Source organism: Thermobia domestica, chromosome 5 (genome assembly GCF_964235325.1).
Source record: "Thermobia domestica chromosome 5, izTheDome1.hap1.1, whole genome shotgun sequence".
Taxonomy (NCBI): Eukaryota; Metazoa; Arthropoda; class Insecta; order Zygentoma; family Lepismatidae; genus Thermobia; species Thermobia domestica.
In genome coordinates, this window is record NC_137458.1 from 145,199,228 (window position 1) to 145,221,608 (window position 22,381).

At 37.0% G+C, this 22,381-nt stretch overlaps 1 protein-coding gene across 1 annotated transcript in view; it reads left to right on the top strand.

The window, feature by feature from the left end:
• LOC145684700 (sodium- and chloride-dependent glycine transporter 2-like) overlaps positions 1–22,381 on the top strand; it is a 290,540-nt gene that overhangs the window by 144,095 nt on the left and 124,064 nt on the right. The window contains exon 5 of the mRNA XM_081757078.1: positions 18,337–18,565. Within this exon, the coding sequence (XP_081613204.1) occupies positions 18,337–18,565 (229 nt within the window). The remainder of the gene's footprint in view (positions 1–18,336; positions 18,566–22,381) is intronic.

The window sequence follows — 22,381 nt, forward strand, 5'->3', positions numbered from 1 at the left end:
TCTTCATTCTCGTTCTCAATCTCATAGTTCCATGCAACCATGCCAGTTTACTACAGCATTTGGTTTCATACCGCGTGATCTCACATTGCCGACCTTTACTGGGCTTCAGAATGAAGTTGAGACGCACAATTTTCTTGTTGAACTTGAAAATTTCTTTGAACTGACAGGTGTCCCAATGGAAAGGAGGTTAGCGTTTGTAGGAAAATGCTTTAGAAATGCATCATTAAATTGGTATCAAGTTACGGCTAGGAAATGTAGAACGTACTCAGAGTTTGTGTCGCATTTTAGAGCCACGTATTTAAGCGAGGAGAAACTTGCAAATCTGCGCGCAAGTATCTTAACATCAAGATTCGAAGCACGTTCGAACAAACAGCCCATGGAGTATCTTTTAGATCTCTTACATAAGAATAGTATTTTAACACCACCGTTAGAAAATCAGGTACTGCTTCGTATACTCCCGAGACAATTACCGGCATGGATTTATAGATCAGTAATTAGTGCAAGACCACGTACTATTGATGAGTTTTTGTCTCTCGTTAATGAACTGCAGCTTACATATCAAAATTCTGCCAATAGTGGGAATAGTAGCAATAATGTCAGAAGGGGGATAAATATGATGTCATTGGAAAATGAGAACGAGACTCCTCAACCGTCCACGTCATCTCAAAGAGATAGGCCGTATAGCCCTAGGAAGTATAGGAAAGAAAACAGAGCCCCATATCAACTAAGAAACAGAAATCAGAATAATGGTAGATTTGACAACCATGGAAATAGGGAGAACAGTTCTGAGAATAATCCGGGAAGAGAGAGCGTGGATTCTCGCGGACACTTTGGAGGACAGAGGGGGGCTCGTAGAGGAAGAAACAATCGAGGTAGCCAGCATGAGGGTTACAGTTACAATCAGCAGGTCAACGTGCTGGAAGCTTATGACCAAAACAATTACCTCTCACCGCGAGAGCAACCCACACAGACGGGAAGACTTTAAGAGGGGGTGTACTTTGAATATTCTGTCTGAGTTTGCGAATCTAAACCCGGAAAGTGTGCGTAATTTTGAAACAAAGATTGCTCTGAACACAATAATAGTTGTGAAACAAATATAAAGGAATTTGAAATTAGAGAAATTAACGGAGAATCACAGGAATGTTTAAAGTGTAAACAAATAATGGAAAAGGAGAATTTGTCTATAATAACAGTACAGACGTTCGTCCTAGAGAAATTAGTCTGTTGTTAAGGAATGAGAAAGATATTAAATTAGATAAAGAAAAATTTGACCAGACGAACGCGATATTTACAGATGTGTTAGACAGAAGTGCTGATACAATGCCCAGCAATAACATCATTGTACTTCCTGAAGTAGAGGTAGTTTTGTTTGATAAGTGCGTATATGGGCTACTTGATAGCAGAGCCTCTAATCGCGCCTTAAGCTATGATTCGTGGGAGGAATTCAAAGATTATAGACCTGCTCCTGCTTTCCTTAAAGTTAATAACATAAAAGTAAGCTCTGCTTTTGGTAAATCGGTTGCCACCGTTATCGGACAATGCATGTTAGTGCTAATTTTTAATGGAAAACAATTCTATACTGTTGCAATCATAGTAAAAGGACTAAATCGACCGTTAATCCTAGGCTCACAGTTTTTCGCTGAAAGAAGAGCAGTGTTGGATTATAATCAGAGCGTGTTACAACTAAATTCTTCTTACAAGATTGAAGTTTCCTTCCGAGATATTAAAATTTCTGAAAATTAATTAATATTAAGACAACTGCCGTGGCAGTTTGAGAACGATATCAGTTGTAGGAGGGGTAAAAATAGTAGTGTAATGAATGATATGTGTGTGTCTGGTGCGGGACCCACAACTACAGTTCAGTTGGAATACTTAGTAGAGAGAGAATGTCATAGTAAGGAGATGACTACTCCTCGTATGCGTCTGGATGACGGATTGTATCCGACGACCACTGAACTCGCCAATGTTATATACTCTCCTCAAGAATGGATGAAGGTTCGGACTAAAGCTACACCACAAGAAATTGAAGAACACGTAGGAAGGTATACGGATTTAAGTAAGGATGAAAAAGAGATTTTAACAGCCGTTCCTAATCATCATAGAGGAGTGTTTGATTTAAAGCCAGGATTTAGACGGAATCATGAGCACAGTGTAGAATTGACCAAAAAAAAAAACACCAAGAAAAGAGAGCATGTATCCGTAGGCAACTGTACCACCATCGACTTTATTGAATATTTTTTTTTGATCATATGAACACAACCAAAATTATTTTGAGATTTTTCGTATAAGAGCCTATCAGAGCAATCGATACTACTTCAGGCTCAGAATATTCAAAGATACCTTTTCTACCTGTTCACGTACAAAAGAACGTAGACTCTGGGTGATCCCGTTACTAGAGAATTTAAAATGGAGCGAAACAGCTACCTGCTAAAAAAAATATGTAGAAAGGGAGCCCTCACAGCGGTAGGTCACGAAAAGAAAAAAAAAACGAAATCACAGGCTCCTGGTGGTAACTCACTAGGCCGTGTACAGCAACAGGAACATACCTGCTTGTGGTTTGTTTGTTTATTCTGTATATTTAGTTTATTCGATTAGTTATGCTGTGGCAGGATATTATTTAGTTTATCTGTACTTTGATTATTTTATATATATGTAAATTTCAGTGTTCTTGTTATAATTATGTAATGCTTGGAATGTTCAATGTACCTCCCGATTACATTGAACACACCAAGGAGGGGGAAATATGTGTAAGGCACACATAACTAGGTTATTTGCATATCAATATTTAAATTAGTATATCATATTATATGTTTTGCATATCAAGGGATTAGTGGCGTATTAAGTTTTTCGATTTAATTTTCAATTTATATCCCATTTTTTTTATTAACATAAGGAGATGACTGTTCAAAATTAGGTAGTATTTAATTAGGTATGTGAATATATTGTGTTTGTTTGGATTCAATAATATTCTTGCATCGAAATAATAAAATACAGAGGAAATATCTACAACGCAGAAGAAGCAGAATCTAGTTAAAAAAAAAAAAGTTTTCTGCACTCAAGTCGAGTGAGCGCAGATGTATTGCCACCCGAAAGACATTGGTATCTGGTGGAAAAGGAAACCTTTTTCTTATTTCTACTTGAGAAACAACGAAGAAAATAAAATAAGAATAAATTTTCAAGTTGACAACGATGTCATCTGAGTCTATACTGACGACACCCAGACTAGAGTTTCTTTGTGGTAAAAGCAATATAATTTTTCATACCTCCGTGCAAAAATATCAGTAACAATAGGTGTGAACCACGAAGTTTCTGGCCAGATTTAATGATATCTGCTGAGAGCGCGTCCAAGACATCTCAAGTAAAAACGAGCCTATAATTTTTCATTCAACTTCCTTGTATTTTCAAAATGCTGGAGCTAAGGACATTCCCTCCACCGACCTTCACCCCTTGTAAATAAACTAAAGAAAACAGTCATCTTCTTCTTAAGTTATTATGTATTCTTGAATGAGTAGAATATTCTAGTATTCCTTAGCCTTGCTTTTTTGTGTCTCAGTTTATTTACAAAACATAAATACAAAGCTTATTTTGGTTTTATTTGTATCCTCACGTGATGTTGTGAAGGGGGAACATGGTGTGTAACAGCAGCAGCCAGGTGATTCCTCTCAAGCAGTAGAAAACCGGAAAAGAGTGTTTGTGTATAAATATTAATATGACATGCAATGACAATCACATATATATGCTTCAAATCAATAAGAAAGATGTATTTTAAGTGATATCAGTTCTAAATCTAATTATTTGTGTTGTTATTTGTAAAAACTTCACAGCTAGCACGGACACAGGCTGAGTAGTGTTTTGAGAGTGGTTTGGATGTTCCGCCACCAGAGGTCAGTGACTCTCAGACCACTATGCGCCCTGTAAACATGTCTGCTAGAAAGTATATCTGTAAATAGTTAGAATGTTCGAATTAAAATTTAACATAGATCGAAGTAAGGAAACTCAGTATGATAGGCATCAATTTGAGGGTACAAGTTTACCATATTAGATTACAATGTTAAAACAGAACATTAATCAAAAGTAAATTATTTATTTGCAAAAGAATAGGACAAGGTGTAGTCACTAGACATGATGGCACCAAGATACTTTTACCCTTCCGCACCATCCCCTTCATAAGAAAGAAGGGTACTTAGAAGCGAGTCTCAGGGAAATAAAGAAATGGATAGTTTTATATATACGAAAAGGGCGGAAGAGAGTTAGTTGGTGTTTAGTTCGTTGACCGTGCGGATGAAATTTCGTTTAGATTTCAGTTCGTGAAAGTTGACTCTCTTTACAAGAGAGTAGATAGAATATTCCAATATATAGTAAAAGTGATTCTCCGGATCGGAGATGAACTTGTTTTGAATTGTACTCGTAATAGTTACTCGAGTGATTTTTTTTTGTTTCAACTGATAGTTGAAAAATGCTGATACTGGCTATATAGTTTTATACAAATTATATATATATCAACAGACTTCCTTGAAGCTAGTGAAGGTCCATCATATTCTTTCAGAACTGTGCTACGTGAAAGACTTCCATTGTAAATAATGCGTCGTGTCAGATTGCATGTATATAAACAGTGTTAGATTCGTGTGCATGAAGTTAATTTTATGCTAAAAATCTAATCAGATCGTGGTAGACATGATCTACAGACGGTGCGACTGAAATACTTATACATCGTTCAGATAGCTGTAAATACAGTGAAATCGAGACACGATTCAAATTTCTCGAAGTACACCTAGTCATTCTCTACGAGAAGGACTTGTACATAGTAGGGATGACATACTAAGGTGTTTTGGGATCATCCACATGGACATAAGAAGAGCTCCAGCAAGTATTGCCGGAACGGAAGAGGCGATACCATCGGTGAAGGAGTAACAAGACAGTCCCGTAAACGGAAGAACGGGATCAGCGCCGAATTGGAAGGAACAATAACGCGTGTGCACAAACTGATAATTATCACAAATCTAATCAATATTACTCGGATACGTATTATCTACTCATTCAGTGTTCATTGGTGATTGTGATTTTTTTATTATTATTATTAAAAGTTTGTCATCTGAAAACGTATGGAATTTCTCTTCTACCTACACCTTGGGAGACATCACAGGTATGTGTTGGATTATTTGTTTTATGTTCTTTTCTTTACAGCATTGCCAGAGGAGCAGATAATCAGCGAATTATAGCTTCTGTCTGTCAGTGTATGATAGTTATATGTGACATTATTGGTATTTGCTTCAATGAAGTTAAAACCAAGGAAACACCCTGAGAAAAGCACTTCATTTTGTTTAGAATAATGAGATTTATCCCTCGTAAATTTGGAGTATCCTCCTTTCAAAATTTAAATGTTTCTTTAATTAAATAATAATTTGTTATTTATGCTCTACCGACATTTCCAGATTCATTTAGATTATTGCATATTAACTAACTTTAATTATTAAAATTAGCATAATCTTTCTCTCAACCTTACACATTTTAATGTTTAGGGCAGTTTACTCCATGTCCTACACAACTGTCTTTTGATATATGGGTCTACGAGGAAAGAGTTTATGTTTATTTGGATTTTCGTGCCTTCAGTAAGTTTTACAGTGGCTGATATGACTTTAACAGAGCGCCGTTGATATTCATGGCCTATAATGGAAGGCTGGTCATCTTAGCCATGAAATACTACTATAATTTCATTGGAACTTCCATATCTGCTGAAAATGTACCGTCTGTAGTTTTTACAGATGTCAAAGTAGTTTCCAGTTGTAGACCATCGAATATGATGAAGAGCTCTACCATCTAAGACATATCTGCTCCATTAATATAGTTATTAGGTTAGCCTTGTTGTTCTTTCTCATGTACCCGTCTTTGGACAATGCTGCAGGCTCTACAGTAAGCTTGTGTTTGAGTTGCTCATTCATATTTCCTTTTCGTTCAGAAATGGTAATCAGGTGAAAAACAGTACGGACGTATCAATGTAGAGCACTTTGTGGCCAACACTGATTCCTTTCTGGAAAGTTAATACCGTTTGAACTCGAATGCTTTTCGAATTGGTGCTTTGCATACTTTCTTGTTGTGCAACATCTTTTGTATCTTGCGCCAACATGTTCAGCGTCATCGCAGTTACTCCCATCTCTCAAAACACTACAAATACCTGATGACAAATTTCGAAGAGAGTCGTCACTAATGTCAAATGGGTTTTGAACTTCAAACCACTCAGGTACCTTATTTCCAGTAGATCAGATTCATGACGGTTTCTTTTAGTTGTCCTCATTTCAACATGTTGTTCTCTAAGTCATGGCTTCTGGACAGAAAAGCACATGCATAGTGTGGATCCAAAACAATTTCACATTGTCGGAAAATCCCCTGCTTGAGTCAGACCACATCTTGTTTTAATGCTCCGTATTACCGTTTCTTCGATGACATAGTCTGGCCATAATCCAGCTTATTCACGACTCGATCGAGAGATTGGGAGGCATTTGATATGAGCTGTTCACATAACCAGGGATGAGATGTCGGAAGTTCGTACATGGTTTGCAAGTACAAGCGAGAACTTTTGCGTACCGGTATTGTATGTGTTCACTTGCTGCAAGGAGATTGAATATACAACTGACAGCAAACAAGTGCAAATGCCAATAACCAATACTCTCATGAGCAATCGCCGTTGCAAGTGCCAATCGTTTCAGCATGAACTAATAATTTCAGTTTCCACATAGTCCAGATACCGCAAGCACAATCGTGATGTCCGAGAATTTTCTGCGAGAAATTCTTTGTACTTCTGTAGATGCTGTTCCACTACAAGTACTTTACTGAAGTCTCCACAAGGATCTCCTCGCATGGATTGCCGTGAATACACTATCTGTAATTGATTTCTGCTTGGTACAAGTGTAGTTGATTGTAGTTGCGAGTTAGATATGCTTGAGGGTTCAAAGCTCCCTCTCTTCGTGGAGATGTTTCAGCTGAAATACTTGTAGTACCTGTAGTCGAGATTTCACTTATTGAGCCTTCTTCGGCTATTAGTCTAGGTACGTTTTTTTAGATCTTTGTTTATTATCTTCTTCAATATCACTTTCGCTCATTGCATGTTTTAAAAGTTCATTCGTTAGGACAGATTCTACCAAATAGTGAGTTTGCATAGCACGTGCGTATGGCTTTACACTTAGAATATGAGTCATTGTGTTCTCGCCATAAACGGTGTAAAGAGTTTACTCGATTCCAGAACCCATCATGACATAACCAACACTGCCAAAAAACCTCTTTAATATGTGGAAACCGCCCAGACAGCACACGATGTTCATTTTCATGACATTTATGATTGCAAGTGCTTTAAGCCACACTAGCTGATCGAATGTCACACAAGACGTAACTATCTTCAGGTTTTTGGCATGTTCTTCGATAAACAGAAGGGAAGATTATGCATGTATTATCTGACGGATTCAGTGAAATTATAAGCAGAAACTTAATGTTAGCAGCAGGTAAATGTTGGGATGAGAATACTCCCTGCATAAACCTAAACCAATGGTGTCTAATATCTGCACCGACTCACCACCAACGTGACCCAACAGATGTAGATTTGTGGAGGTTGGTATAACATATGGATGTTGAAGTTCTATTACTGGTGCGTACAAGATGTTTGCCATGGATAACGTTTCAATGGTGCCATCGTGGGGTACAATTTTTATATCTTCAAGCCTTAGAATATTTGTTATTTTCGTGTTTGCTTTTTTCGAGAGTCGAAGAATCATAGTGGAACATGTTATCATATCTACTGATCGTGGAGTTGATGCAGATATGATACCCATTCCGTGGAAGGTTCCTTTTCCATTGATCATTGCAACGTTGTGTTCCACTTGTCAGCTATCCATTCGGTAAAGCTCCACAATATTCATTTTCCATTTCTTGCTCTTTATTCCTTGACGCTACTACTTGTAACGGAGAAATTAATCGTAATTCAAACTATAACTTAATCGAGTCAGATCGTTTGCCAGCCATGAAGAACCGAAAACGTCCACTTCTACGCCTAATTCCAGTAATATTGGAGAGATTCCAAGTCTAGAACAACAAGCGTGCAGACACATGTCCAATTGATACTTGCTTCATAGGTGATAGTATGAGCGTTTGTAAAAAGGTTTTCATGCTTGGTGTCAGCCAGTGGAGCCCGTGTTCTGTATCTCCTAATTGTGCAGGAGCTTGGTAGTAGTTTCGCTTGGAAATTAAGTTTTAGTATCTCAGCTAGTATAATTTTTTGTACTGTAAGAATGATGCGCTGTTTCTAATCACAAATGTCTTTTCTCCTGTCTTCATACCATTCACTGTTTATAAGGTAATTGCCCATTTCATGGAAGCATACCATATTCTGTTTCCTCGAATTTCAGCAAACACCATATGCTTTTTATATTTTCTTACAGCCTCAATTTCAATCTCTTAGGCGAATATAAGTCGTTATTTTGTTCACGTTCCTTTATTTTTTCACATAATTCATCCAGATATACACGTCGTTAATCTGGTGATGTTTCTACCCACTCCACAGATGAAGACATGCTACATTTATTTCTGTACTTTCAGGTCTTCCCGACGTCCCTTTTCAACAGTGATTACAGGCGTAACCTTTTTACCTGACACGAATACCGTGTGAAAGTACTTGTGACACACTGCTTTTGCAGCGGCAAAATAAATGCAATCTTGAAGAGTTCCTATAGCTTGTAGACCCCACTCGTCATCGCGTTCGTTTCATTTGGCGAGGACGTTTACATGAAACGGAAGCTTTCTTATTAAGTATGTCTCTGCAGATTTTGCTTTTATACGTTTTCCACAAAAAAGCAATGATCTTTCCAATCAAATATCTAGCTAGACCAAAGACATTTATGGGAGATTCCCTGGGTGCTCCATGGGAGCTTCCCTTGAATATCCAAATGCCTGTTTTGGGGGGCGCGGTGGCTCAGTGGTAGAGCGTTCACCTCCAGTGATTGGGGTCCCTGCTTCGATCCCAACTCGCGCCGTGTGGACTTTGTGGTGAACAAACACCGTGCTCGTGGTTTTCTAACGGTTCTCCCGTTTCCTCCAACTTTCTTCATTCCACCATTTCATTCATTTCTCCTCATCACCGTCTCCTTTACCTAACCGGCATAAAGTGGGATGTAAAACTGAAAGATTTCATTTCATTTTTCCAAATGTCTCTTTATCCTTCATTTTTTCAGTGTAATCTCGTCGACAGTTCCGATGTATTGAAATGGCTGAAGTTACATGCAGGACAGAAACCAACTCATTATCCTTGTGAACTTGCTTCTCGCTGTGCATTTACTTCTTTCATATTTTTATCATGGGCCACGATGTGGAGCAAAATGCAATATGGCAGATAGTGCACGTATTGGAGTTATCTCTTCATCTCCTTCAATTTCCATTTCAGCGGAACCATTCTGGCCCGACGCCATCTCCTAATTGAACCTTCCTTCCCACGAATACAGAACTATATTTCAAGCTTGTTTAAAAGCGTGTATTGGACTTTTTAAGCATCCATGTTATGGAGAGAACAAAATGTGTGGATAAGTTTTACACTCGGACTCGCTGAATATTATGTTAAATTATTTCTGAGTACGCGTGGTACGTTTCACAGATTTTTTCTGTTGTATTCTCTTATAAATGAACCGAAAATTTAACTTTTCTAATGTACGGTAAGGGTTTATGAACTTTTCAATGTACTGAGGCGTAATTCATGTGCGGCCATTTGGTGACGTCATTTATCTTATATTCCCGAAGGAAATTTTGGTTACGTTGAAATACAAACATAAACCTTTCAAACAAGTTATAAATCATTTCTGTACAATTTTTCCAGGTTTCACCTAAATGAAAGGTTTTGCTACTGTACTACTAATATAGTGATTTCCAAGCCATCTCCTTCCTCCTTAGCTTTGATTCATCAACAAATTCTTATGAAATAATGTAAAAAAAGAAAGAAAGGAAAAGAAAAAAACAAACCATAAAATGTGACAATCTTAAAATTGTTTTACGCAATTCAAGGCGCATAATTTATATTTCTAGGACATTAAAGTAAACAATCAAATGAACCAAATTATTTCTTTATTTTTTCATGAAATATTAGAAAAATGAATAGTTTAATTTGAAAAAAAGGCAGTGCGAAAGCATAGCACTTCTTTGGATTGTTGTGCTTAGCAGCTGGAACAAATAGTGGATTGATTCCAACGTAAGCTCAAGCTGTGCAATACCGCGTCGTGCAACGTTTCCACCTGGAAAGTCTTGCATAATGTATTTCATAACGGGATTAATTGGTTCCAAGAAATGTCTGCGCTATACAACAGCTCGTTCTATGACAGTGGTACCTGGAATATCTTGCATAACATGGTTAATTGGTTCTAAGATATACCACATTGTTCCAAGAAATACCGCATTGTTCCAAGAAATTGATACCAATAAACCTCAACCCAAAAACAAATACCTCATTGCTCACAGTCCCATCGGGAATATATTGTATAATGCAGTTAATTGGTTCCAAGAAATGTCCACACTGTACAATATTGCATTGTGCGACAGTCCCACCTGCAATATCGTACATAACGTGGAAACTTGGTTCCAAGAATTGTCTGTGCTATGCAATACCGCGTTGTACCTTGTTTTTACCTGGAATGTCTTAAATAACGGGATTAATTCGTTCCAAGAAATGTCTGCAGTATACAACAACTATAGTTAATTGAAGGAACGTTCAGTACCTCATGTAAACAAATACACGTGTTGATTGTTTCATTTTATTGGCTAAAGCGCCTGGGAACATCTATGCAGCAGAAGAAAATAGTCCATTGCCAGTAAGCAGTTTTTCAATTTTTTGTTGCTTATAAGGTTCATTACCAGAAATGCAGTTTCCTTACAATTAAATAACAGACACGACATCGTATATAAGAACTAAAATTAATTAATGCAATAAAAGAGAATACACGTGCGTAGAAAGTGGCTTTGACTCACCTTTAGCACGAATCACAATATGGCTGCGTGCGGGGAAAATGCAAAACATCGACAAGGTACAAGCATGTGCTTCTCGAAAAAAAGAGCTGACCAATAGTCAATCATCCAATGACTGGCGTAGAAATACCAGTCTGCAATGTTTACATCATGGCCAGAAGGTTCGTTGAATGAACTTTAGTTCTACGACGGTCCTACCTGGAATATCGCGGATAGTGTGGTTAATTGGTTCCAAGAAATACCACATTGTTCCAAGAAATACGAATTTGTTCCAAGAAATCTCCATGCAAAGAAATACTGCATTGTTCCACAGTCCCACCTGGAATGCATTTCATAACGCGGTTAATTGGTTCCAAGAAATGGCCACGTTGCACACTGGGCGAAATTCACAATCTAGCTGTGCAAATGTCCAAAATCAATTGCACCCACTGTACCCGTAATGAGTCAGAAAGAAATCACAGATGACGGGAACAACAGTAGAAAAATATGACGTTCTGCAGGAAAATGAGTTTGCATGTATAAAAGCCGGGTTGTGATACAGCAGCAGGTATTACTAATGTTGGTCAGATTTAGAGGGTCAAAGTTAACCCATCATGCTCAAGGCTTGCTGGACTATTAGGAATCGAGAACTGCTGTATTTGATGCTGCAGGGATGTACTATGATTGAAGTACAAATTGACTGGAAAATTAAAGGCGTTTACCACAAGTAGCACGTGCACAGTCACGAACATTAATAAATGGAGGCTGAAGCCATTATTTCTTATGGCTCCAACCTCCATTTATTAATTTTCGTGACTGTATACATCGAAAGTTGCTGTTCGTACAAAAAGGTATATGATATTGCATTTTAATGGAAAACAATATAGATATCCACCTATATCAGCTTCGAACTATTTTATGTGCAATAAATGAATGTGTGTTATGGAATAATAGTAACATTAGCTGCAGAAAACTGCAATCTGATGATGTGTTTAATTATTTCAGATACGATCTGTATCCGGGAGAGAACTGTTTGATATTTGACGGGAGAAAAGAACCCTAATTGACAAACATGCTGCAGTTGCAACATATGTCTGGAGCAGACTGGGACTGGAGAACATAAACACAGATGAAAACGATTACATTCAGCAGCAGGTAAACAATTTTAATCGCAAAGTGTATAAAAAATGTCAGAAATCGAATCATGTACTGAAGGAATTTTTATCACGAGATGATAAGTGGTTGTATAATAATGTCAACTTTGTGCCTCAACAGCAACAAGATGATCCAGAACCATGGGCATCATTCTGCAGCACACTCGGAAGGCCACCGAAGGAATTTGAACAACTGTCCATATGAACAAAAGAAGAGAAAGGTTTCCTCGTTAGTGAAAACACACTCAACAGAAGAATTAGCATTTGCCACCCAAAGTGGTTTACGTTGGTCTGAGAGAAGGGCTGCTGTACGCTTGTGGGGTGTTGTTTCACAGACCTCACGCACCAAGCTTTTTTGCCACTTGCCATTAAAATTTTGGACATTGCTATCAATCCACTTACCATCTCGTGATAAAAATTCCTTCAGAACACGATTCGATTTCTGACAATTTTGATACAATTTACGATTAAAATTGTTTACTTGCTGCTGAATGTACTCTTTTTCATATGTGTTTGTCTTCTGCAGTCCCAGTCTGCTCCAGACATTTGTTGCAACTGCAGCATGCTTGTCAGTTAGGGTTCTTTTCTCATGCCACATATTAAACAGCTCTCACCGGGATACAGATATCGTCTCTAAAATTATTAAACGCATAATCAGGTTGCAGTTTTCTGCAGCTAATGTCACTATTATTGTATAAGAAAACATTCATTTATTGCACATAAACAAATTTCGAGGCTGATATAGGTGGATATCTTTATTGTTTTCCCTTAAAATGCAATATCACATATCTTTTTTTTCCGAACAGCAACATCTAATGTTGTACGCGTGCTACTTGTGATAAACGCATTTAATTTTCCAGTCAATTTGTACTTCAATCATAGTACATTCCTGCAGCATCAAATACAGCAGTTCTCGATTCCTAATAGTCCACCAAGCCTTGAGCATGATGGGTTGACTTTGACCTTCTAAATCTGACCAACATTAGTAATACCTGCTGCTGTAACACAATCCGGCTTTTATACATGCAAACCCATTTTCCTGCAGAACGCCATATTTTTCTACTGTTGTTCCAATTATCTGTGATTTCTTACAAGTAAACCTTACGTTTGGGTGAATCGAGTTGCTGACTGAGACACATATGAGAAAGTAGTACTAAATGTGGTCAGTATTTCAGTGAAGTTGTAGATGCGAAGCTCCAGGGGTTTAGGAGATACAGCTACCAGAACATCACATGGAAGTGCAGAATAGTCTTCATACAGTTGGAGGTAAAAGCTCTGTAAGACCTCTTGTAACGACAAAAGGTGAATAACAAATATATGGGTATATATTAGGACTAGGGGGAAGTCATATAGTAAGGGTATACCTGACGGCGGCCATCTTGAAATCCGCCACTTTGAATTATGGTTAAGTTTTTAAAGAAGAAATAGGGTCATGTAATACATGATTTAAGGCGCAAATTTAATCAGTAGAACAATGGTCATGTTAATTTTGAGTTACGCACAATTGGTAAAAAGTTACAGGGAAATTAAATATTGTTGCAGCATATGTATTAGTCCTTTACCCGACCTTGTAAATTTTCTTTTAATGATAATAATTAAATAAAAAGCAGGTGGATAAATATTAGGTCTATGGTAAGAGTTGCCTTGATGGCGGCCATGTTCAAATCCGGCATTTTGAAGCAGACAAAAGTTTTAAACAAAACGCATAACATTGACACCTTATTAATATAGAATTTTAGCATAAATCCAACGGTATAACCATTTTTGTTTTATCATGAACCAGCATTTGTTATCGCATAAACAAGTTGCTAATTTAAGGAAAAATGACCAAAGAGGAATTGATTCATAATTGAACTTGGCTCTTTCTTCCAGAAAAGTCCTCAATTAACACAATCAATATGTAGTTCAGAAAAGAGTGCATGACTTGCACAAATGCTCTGCTCACAGTGAGCACACCTGACAAAGGCAATCGAGTTACACTTGACACATCTGTCGTTAACAATTCCGTCAAAGCAGTAGTCGTAAGAAGCGATCCATTTAATTTTGTGCTGGTTAATGGTAAAGCAAAAATGGTTATACCGTTGGAGTTATTGTAAAATTTGCTATTAATAAGGTATCACTGTTATGCGTTTTGTTTAAAAATGTTGTCTGCTTCAAAATGTCGGATTTGAACATGGTCGCCATCAAGGCAACTCTTACCATAGACCTAATATTTATCCACCTGCTTTTTATTTAATTATTATCATTAAAACAAAATTTACAAGGTGGGGTAAAGGACTAATACATATGCTGCAACAATATTCAATTTCCCTGTAACTTTTTACCAATTGGCGCAACTCAAAATTAACGTGACCATTGTTCTTCTGATTAAATTTGCGCCTTAAATCACGTATCACATGACCCTATTCCTATTTTAAAAACTTAACCTTAATTCAGAATGGCGGATTTCAAGATGGCCGCCGTCAGGTATACTCTTACTATATGACTTCTCCCTAGTCCTAATATACACCCATATATTTGTTATTCAGCTTTTGTCGTTACAAGAGGTCTTACAGAGCTTTTACCTCCAACTGTATGAAGACTATTCTGTACTTCCATGTGATGTTCTGGTAGCTGTATCTCCTAAACTCCTGGAGCTTCGCACCTACAACTTCACTGAAATACTGACCACATTTAGTACTACTTTCTCATATGTGTCTCAGTCAGCAACTCGATTCACCCAAACGTAAGGTTTACTTGTTAGTGACTCATTACGAGTACAGTGTGTGCAATCCCAAGCAGCTAGATTTTGGACTTTTGCACAGCTAGATTGTGCATTTCGCCCAGTGTGTGCTGTGCAATATCGCGTTGTGCCACAGTCCCGTAGCTATTCCCTGTAGAATGAATAATGAGTGTTAATAATTATATGGAATTGATAGAATGACCGTGTGGAAGGAAACGGAATAATCTTGAGAAAACTCACGAACACGATGCTGTCCACCACAAATCCAGGCAGTATGGGATTGACTCATGAATATCTCGCACCAGAGACCAGCGCTTTGCCACTGACTCCCATTCTTCAATTGAGGTGCTAAGAGCAGAAGATAGTCAAATCCAAATAACAAAGCTGTAAGCAAAACCAACTTAAAGTTTATAGGATTACTTTTAAGTACATGGAAAAGTTAATACTGTTTTACATTAGAAGAGTTATTTATAATACAGTTTATAACATTCTTATTCCTACATCTGAGTTTTCGAGAAGAAATGTAATATATGTGTATTTTACGTTTATTATTTTTATATCTACTATGTGTATATGCGTAAAAGAGGTTTTGCTCACACGTTTCAATTTAAAAAACAATCCAAAATAGTTTTTAAAACTATCCAATAGTAATAATTAAAGAAAAACACCACGTTTTCATGCAACATTTCTATTCGTACTTTAATATGACTTGTCTTGTTAATCGTAAATAATATTATCGTTCACGAGTATTCTTCGTTTTGTATTGAAGCAGTGTGGGTGGTATATGTGACTTAGTGGTAGGTGCAGCGCGTACTTTCCTTCGATAACCACAGATCAAAATGGGTAAGCAGAAGGAGCTGAGATGCGATCTAAAAGAGGTAATTATAAACTTAGCAATGAGAGGAAATTCTTTACGTCAAATAGCACGTACCGTTAATAGCTCGCACTCCACTGTGCAGTACATAGTACAAAAATTCAAAGAGCACGGTTCAACCAGGAATTTACCGAGGAGACCATAGGAACGTAAAATAAGAGCACGCGAAGAACGTTTCATTCTTCAAAGTGTTCGAAAAAAATCCAAATTAAGTGTCCCTTAACTACGTCCATTAGTGGAAAATGTGTCCGGGAAGCAGATGTGTGACCAAACTGTCCGGCATGTGTTGTGGAAAAATGGGTATCATGGCCGAATAGCGCGAAAGAAGCCTAAGTAAGGAGAATCGCAAGAAGCGCCTTACATTTGCAAAAGAACATATGATAAGGGTGAAGAATTTTGGGATAATGTTATATGGTTCAATGAGACGAAAATAAACCTTTTTGGATCAGATGGGGTACGTAGGGTATGGAGAAAACTAAATACAGAGAATATTAATATGAGCACACTTCCCACAGTTAAACATGGTGGTGGGTCACTAACTGTTTGGGCCTGTATGCCATCGAAGGGAGTTGGCACCATCCAGTTTTTTTTGATGGCATTATGGATGTCAATTTGTATTGTGACGTATTAAAGAACAATGTCAAGCAGAGTGTGCAAAAAATGAGTATGCCTCCTCTCTACAGATTTCAACAGGACAATGACAGTAAACATAAGGCTAAACTTAGTATGTCTTGGTTGATTTGGAACGTGCCGAAATTGCTGCAAACTCCGCCTCAAAGCCCGGATTTAAACCCTATTGAACATTCGTGGGCAGATTTGAAAAAGCACGTTCGTAAGCATAGTGTGAAATCAAAAGAGGAACTGAAATGTGTTGTGGAAGTAGAGTGGAATAAAATAAGCCCCGAAAAGTGCTAAAATCAAACTTCATGAAGATACTGTGTCTAGCAGTAATTGAGGCAAAGGGATATGACACAAAATATTAGACTTGCCAAATTTGTGTTTTTCTTATGATTTCTTATGGTATAATAGCCCGTGTACGAATAGAAAAGTTGCACGAAAACAGGAGTTCTCTCATTGTTTGTTTTTTATTAATTAATATTTAATTTGTTACGAGTTAATTTTTCTATGTTTTTCAGTTTGTGAAGCCCTAATGTATCCAAATATGACGATTAGCTAGCACAATATTGTAGTTTAATGGAAAAATTAAATATTTTGTTTGGAAAAACAATATGTCTGAATAAGAATGTGATATACTGTATCTGCACATGCATCTTTTAAGCTCTGAGAGATTAGGGATGAAATAGTCCGAAACGAACAAAAGTGATGTTGACTCGTTTGTGTACTGAACGCGCAATGAATTGTAGTTAATGTAGTCATTTCACAAGTCAATAGTAGACTCAGCTTTAACAGGTTGACTGCTACGGGGGTAAAGTTGTTTCCTTAGCTTGGATCCACGCCGCGAAATTTTAAAATTACCATTATTTCTGTGATTTTTGTTTACTTTTAGTAAACACATACTATAAAAAAATCCACGGGCTACAATCACTTTGCAACTTTCTGAGGCCAAACGAATATTTCAATCCATATTATCAAGTACGAGGTGAGGTATGGATAAAGACCTCAAGGCCTGAAGCACTTGTTGTAGTGAAACCTGAAAACAGGTCGCGTGGCCTACACAAGATATGTATGTGAGACCAGATTTCGTGTCTCGTGGCAGTCATTAACATTATTTCCATTTATACATCGTCGCATGAGAACCAGAAGAACGTCACTGCAAAAATGTGGTTTTCGTTTTCTTCATGTTTGGACATAATTGTGAAAGCCCCACTTGGTGTAAATGGAATGTAACGCTATCTGTTCTGCTTGTCGATCATCTGTTGTAATGTAGCTCAATTACCACATTATTAGAAACACAACTTTGTAAGAAAATATTATTTTTGTCCTCTTGTCTGCAAACCTCTGGTTCTCATGTGATGACATGTAAACGTAATATTTAGTGGTCATACTTCGTTATTTTTAAAACTTTGCATTGGAAAACGTATTCTCAATTCGTAAATTTGTGTAATAATAAGAGCTGCATTATACAAGGAATTCCTGCACCTCATTATATTTTATGCATTCTGTCTTAAAGAAAGTTCTTCGTCTGCATAACAAATCAGTATACAAATCAGGAGTTTATTTATTGCAAGGAAATCTATGTGCTGTAAAACTTGACGGTTCATTAGCTGTAAGGACAGGTAGTTTATTCACTCCTTACAAGAACAGTAATTCTATGTCAACGAACTCTCGACTATTTTGCTTGATCCCTTTATAATATCAGCATTAGTATATTATTGAAACAACGTATTTAATACTCCTTAAATTTAAAACGATAAGAATAATATTGCTACGATATTAGGTACCTGAGCAGTTAACTGTTATACCTTTGAAGTTAATCCTTCTATTTTTGACTCCGAAAAAATTCACATTCTTGAAATAAGGTGGCTTGGAATACTTGTGCTTTATTGTCTTAATTGAATGAACTTAGTGATGTAGTATTGGGTTTATATCCATCATCAACTCATGAGAAAATGAAGTATGATTAAACAATAATGAATTTCATAAACGTTATTTTACAGATGCCAGTAATACAGATATATGTAACAATGTTTACTGATACATGGCCTTCGATGGAAGAATACAAGATACTTTTGGCAATAGTTTTCGGTCTCCTATGCTTCCTTTGTGGTATTCCTATGGCATTTGAAGGAGGAGTTTATTTGCTTACTATACTCGACTGGAATTGTCCTTCGTGGCCAACGCTTATTATTGCATTCATTGAACTTTTTACTGTTAGCTGGATGTATGGTAAGTCTGCAATTATTTTACCTCTGTATTAGAAATACGAGAAACGTGTTATACTCGTACATACAGCGTGTTGCTGAATGAATATATGGGCTTTAATTGTGCGTGTCTCCTATTACATATAAAACACACAAATGAAACATACATTAAAAGAAAAGGTAACTCAAACAGTTTTTACTAACGGGTTACAAGTGTACGATGTTAGTGTCTCTTCCTGGCACGATACACATCTAATACAGTGAAGTCCCACAAATTCAAACTAATTGGGACCAACCCTGTTCGAATTACGTGATTGTTCGGATTAGCCGGAATAACAGTAAAATCGCAGTATGAAGCGTGTGAACGGGTGTATTGTGTTGTAATATATAGCGTATAGTATTCCAAAACACGTTTTCTGACTACAGTATGTGTACTGTACTGCGATACCTAGAACAACAGGCTACTGCTACACCTGCCGATATAATGTTAGTGAGACGATGAACGAAACTACGTGTCGCCCAATAGATTCTCTTCACTGCGACGAAAGACAATAACTGGCTTAATGTCTTACAACAGATAATATTAGTACTGGTATTATAGCACTATGGTAGTACTAGTACTGACCACTACCAGTATTGTATTCAATTTTATGTTACAGTACATATTCTACTACAGTACTGTATTTCACTCATACTAAACTTACGTTTCAATATTGTACAGTACGCACTGTATTCTATTTCAAACTTTGTGTAATTGTCATAATGTAGCTTAAGACCTAAATAAGCTATTAGAGTGAAACTGTATTTAACAAAAGTTTACTTTTTTCTACGAAAACATTCGCCCATTTTCATCCTTTGTTATTTTTCTAAAACTGCGTATTTTCGCTACAAAAATTCCTGCCGTACCTGCTCGGATTAAACGTATTCGGATTACTGTATTTAGTTACTTTCTTGCCACTTACAAAATAACTTGGCTGGTGTAATAAACGTTACTATTGCAGCTACAATGCGTCGCAAGAGGGAGCTTGGCAGTAGCAGTGGCATGTAATTACCGTCCTCTAAATACATCTACAAAAAGAAGACGCCAGGGTAAGGCACCATCTAATAGTTTGCTGGTACTTCAAGCAAACTTACTCTGATTTGTTCCAGTTTCTTATCTGAAACAATTCAGTTTTCTCGAGCTCTTAGTCATGTGCAGGCATCTTGTGTTCTTAAGTTGCTTGTACACTGAAAGACTGAACTAAGTGGATGTTTGAGTTACAGGAAATGGCATCTCCTTCCTCCAGCAGAATTATTTCGCACTACGCCTGATAGTCGAACAACCAAAATGAGAGTACAGATATTCCCCAAAACATGACATGAAAAGATATTCCTCCAGTTGGAGCAAGAAAGAATTAGTAGTTGAATATCACTTAGAGAAGCACGAGATAGACAGACATATAGACATTCCATTCATGTTAAGTTCCAAGAGATAGGAATTAATGCAAAGAAGAGGAAAATAATAATATGCCTCATGCAGAGAGAGAAACCATGGAAAAAGAGGGTAAATGTACAAAAGATGGAAAGAGAGAAAGAGAAAAGCGGAAAACACTTGAATAAATTACATTTTAACGTTAATGATAAACAGTCTGCGTCCTTTTCCCTGCCCCTCTCTTTGTCTTGGGTTTTTCTCCATTAATGAGATAAATCTCTTCCAGTAGTAATCGTGAGCATTATTTACAATGCTTAATTTACTGTAGAAAATAACCGAAAACCCATGCTGGGAATCGAAACAAGAACCTTGAAATTGAGAGTCTCACACGCTGTTCACTCACAAGGGATTTGCGGGAGAGAGTAGTTGCCTGCAGAGAAACTAAGCATGCCATTTGAAGAACCAATTCATGCTAATTACAACAAACTAATAAAATTCCTGTACTTTGAGAACTGTTCGAGAGATTCAACTTGGGAGTTGATATGAAAAATGAGTATATGCACATTTAAACGCATAAGTACAACATTATTAGCAACGAATATTGCCATACGAATTGAAATCTATCGGAGGTAACAGAAAAACTGTTTTGCAGTAACTAACGGGATGTTAGTTAAAATTAGCCACTATACTCTTCACAATAATGATACGTTAGAGATTAAAATTTGTCACTATTGTTATTGCCCTATGAAGAAATGACGCAGGCAAAAGACTTCCTTGCACCATGAACATTTTGTATGTGCAATACGCTGCATCAGTCAAGGGAACAGTTCGCATAACCAAATCGAAAAGTAAATTCGACAGATGATTCAAAAAGGATACTGTCTTGTGGAACGCAAACTGAAACAATCCAATGCATCGTTGTGAGCGGAACTGATTCATTAGCATGGACACGAATTTTATTTGGTTGTTTCGCCTTTTCTCGTCTCCTCCTTCGCCCCCTACTTTTCTATGTACAGTAAGGGACACTTCTGGTACAGCCATATGGAGATTTACGGCAAAACTGCTCCACCAGTTACTTCGGAAGCATTTGCCAGGAAGTATTGCAACCGAATTAGCTTTAAAGAAAGGAAGGTGGCATAATCGCGAGGCACTGAAAATTCCCGCAGACTTGGGCGAAATTTCCACTACCGTCTACAGCATCATTTCTCCAAAATCAAATGAATGTCAGACGTGTAGTTCTTATGGTAAACATATTACTTGATATTTGTCCTATTCGTGAAGATAAAGCGCAACAAAAAATGAAAACCCATTCCTGTTGCTGTTGGACACTCTTTCGACGTTTGATCTGAAATGACTTTACAAAGCAAGAATAAATATTCTGTTACTTCAGGAGGGTAGGAAGAGCGAATCCCCTCTCCTTCAGTGTGAAAACACATACATTTCATTAAATGCTTATTCAGAGTGAGCCCGTTGGTATAGCGCTTTTATGATTTGAAGTTTTGCTCCCAAGAAATCTTATGTCATAGTTGATGATAATGGAGAACGAGAGATGCAAATATGTTGAAAGAGAGATACATCACATGTGCACATTTAGAAATTGAGGCAAAATGATCGGATAGCATACATATTATGTCGAAAATTTTGATTTTGTAAGTAAACAGGTGAAAGCTCACCCAAACCTGAGAGTATCCCACTACCAATTGTTGAATTCAAGTGTTAAGTTGAGAGTATCAGATGATTACGGAGGGGAAGAAACATCTTAAGATATGGGAAACAAAGAATGAAAAAAATTTCAACAGTCCTGGATGGAATTCGACCTCTGAACCTCAAGATTACCAAGCAACGACGCTATTCACTCAACCACGAGGATACACAGAAATTTTATTGAGATTGATATACAGAGAAAGTTACAAGGATATTTACAATTCACAGCTTAACTGAAACTGTAAAACAGCATTCAAGAAAAACTCACTGGTTCAGTTCATATGTAGGAGAGAGCTTCATATATGTTAAATACATTCCATCCTTTTTAATACATAATGGTCTTGCTGTTACAAGAATAAACATGATAGTTTGTACAGTAAGCCAGATCGCAGCATTATGTTTATAGCTAGGAAAGTAATGAAAATCTGGAAATAATATTACATTATGTACACTTAAAACATTGGGTGAAGTACGACATATTCTACTAAGTATAGTGTCTGCCAAATGGATGGTATGTTTAAACAGATATGGAATCGATGTTCAAGAGTGTTTATCTGATTACAATAATAATACATTTGTAGATGTGATTCCTAGATTAAAGAGCCTATCAGACGTTTCATATATACTATTAACAATAAAATACCATATTTCTTTCTGTTTGTGAGTAAGAAACTTGGAAGTTATGTTTTCTGAAATGTTATTCCAGTTTTTGCAAAGCACGTGAAT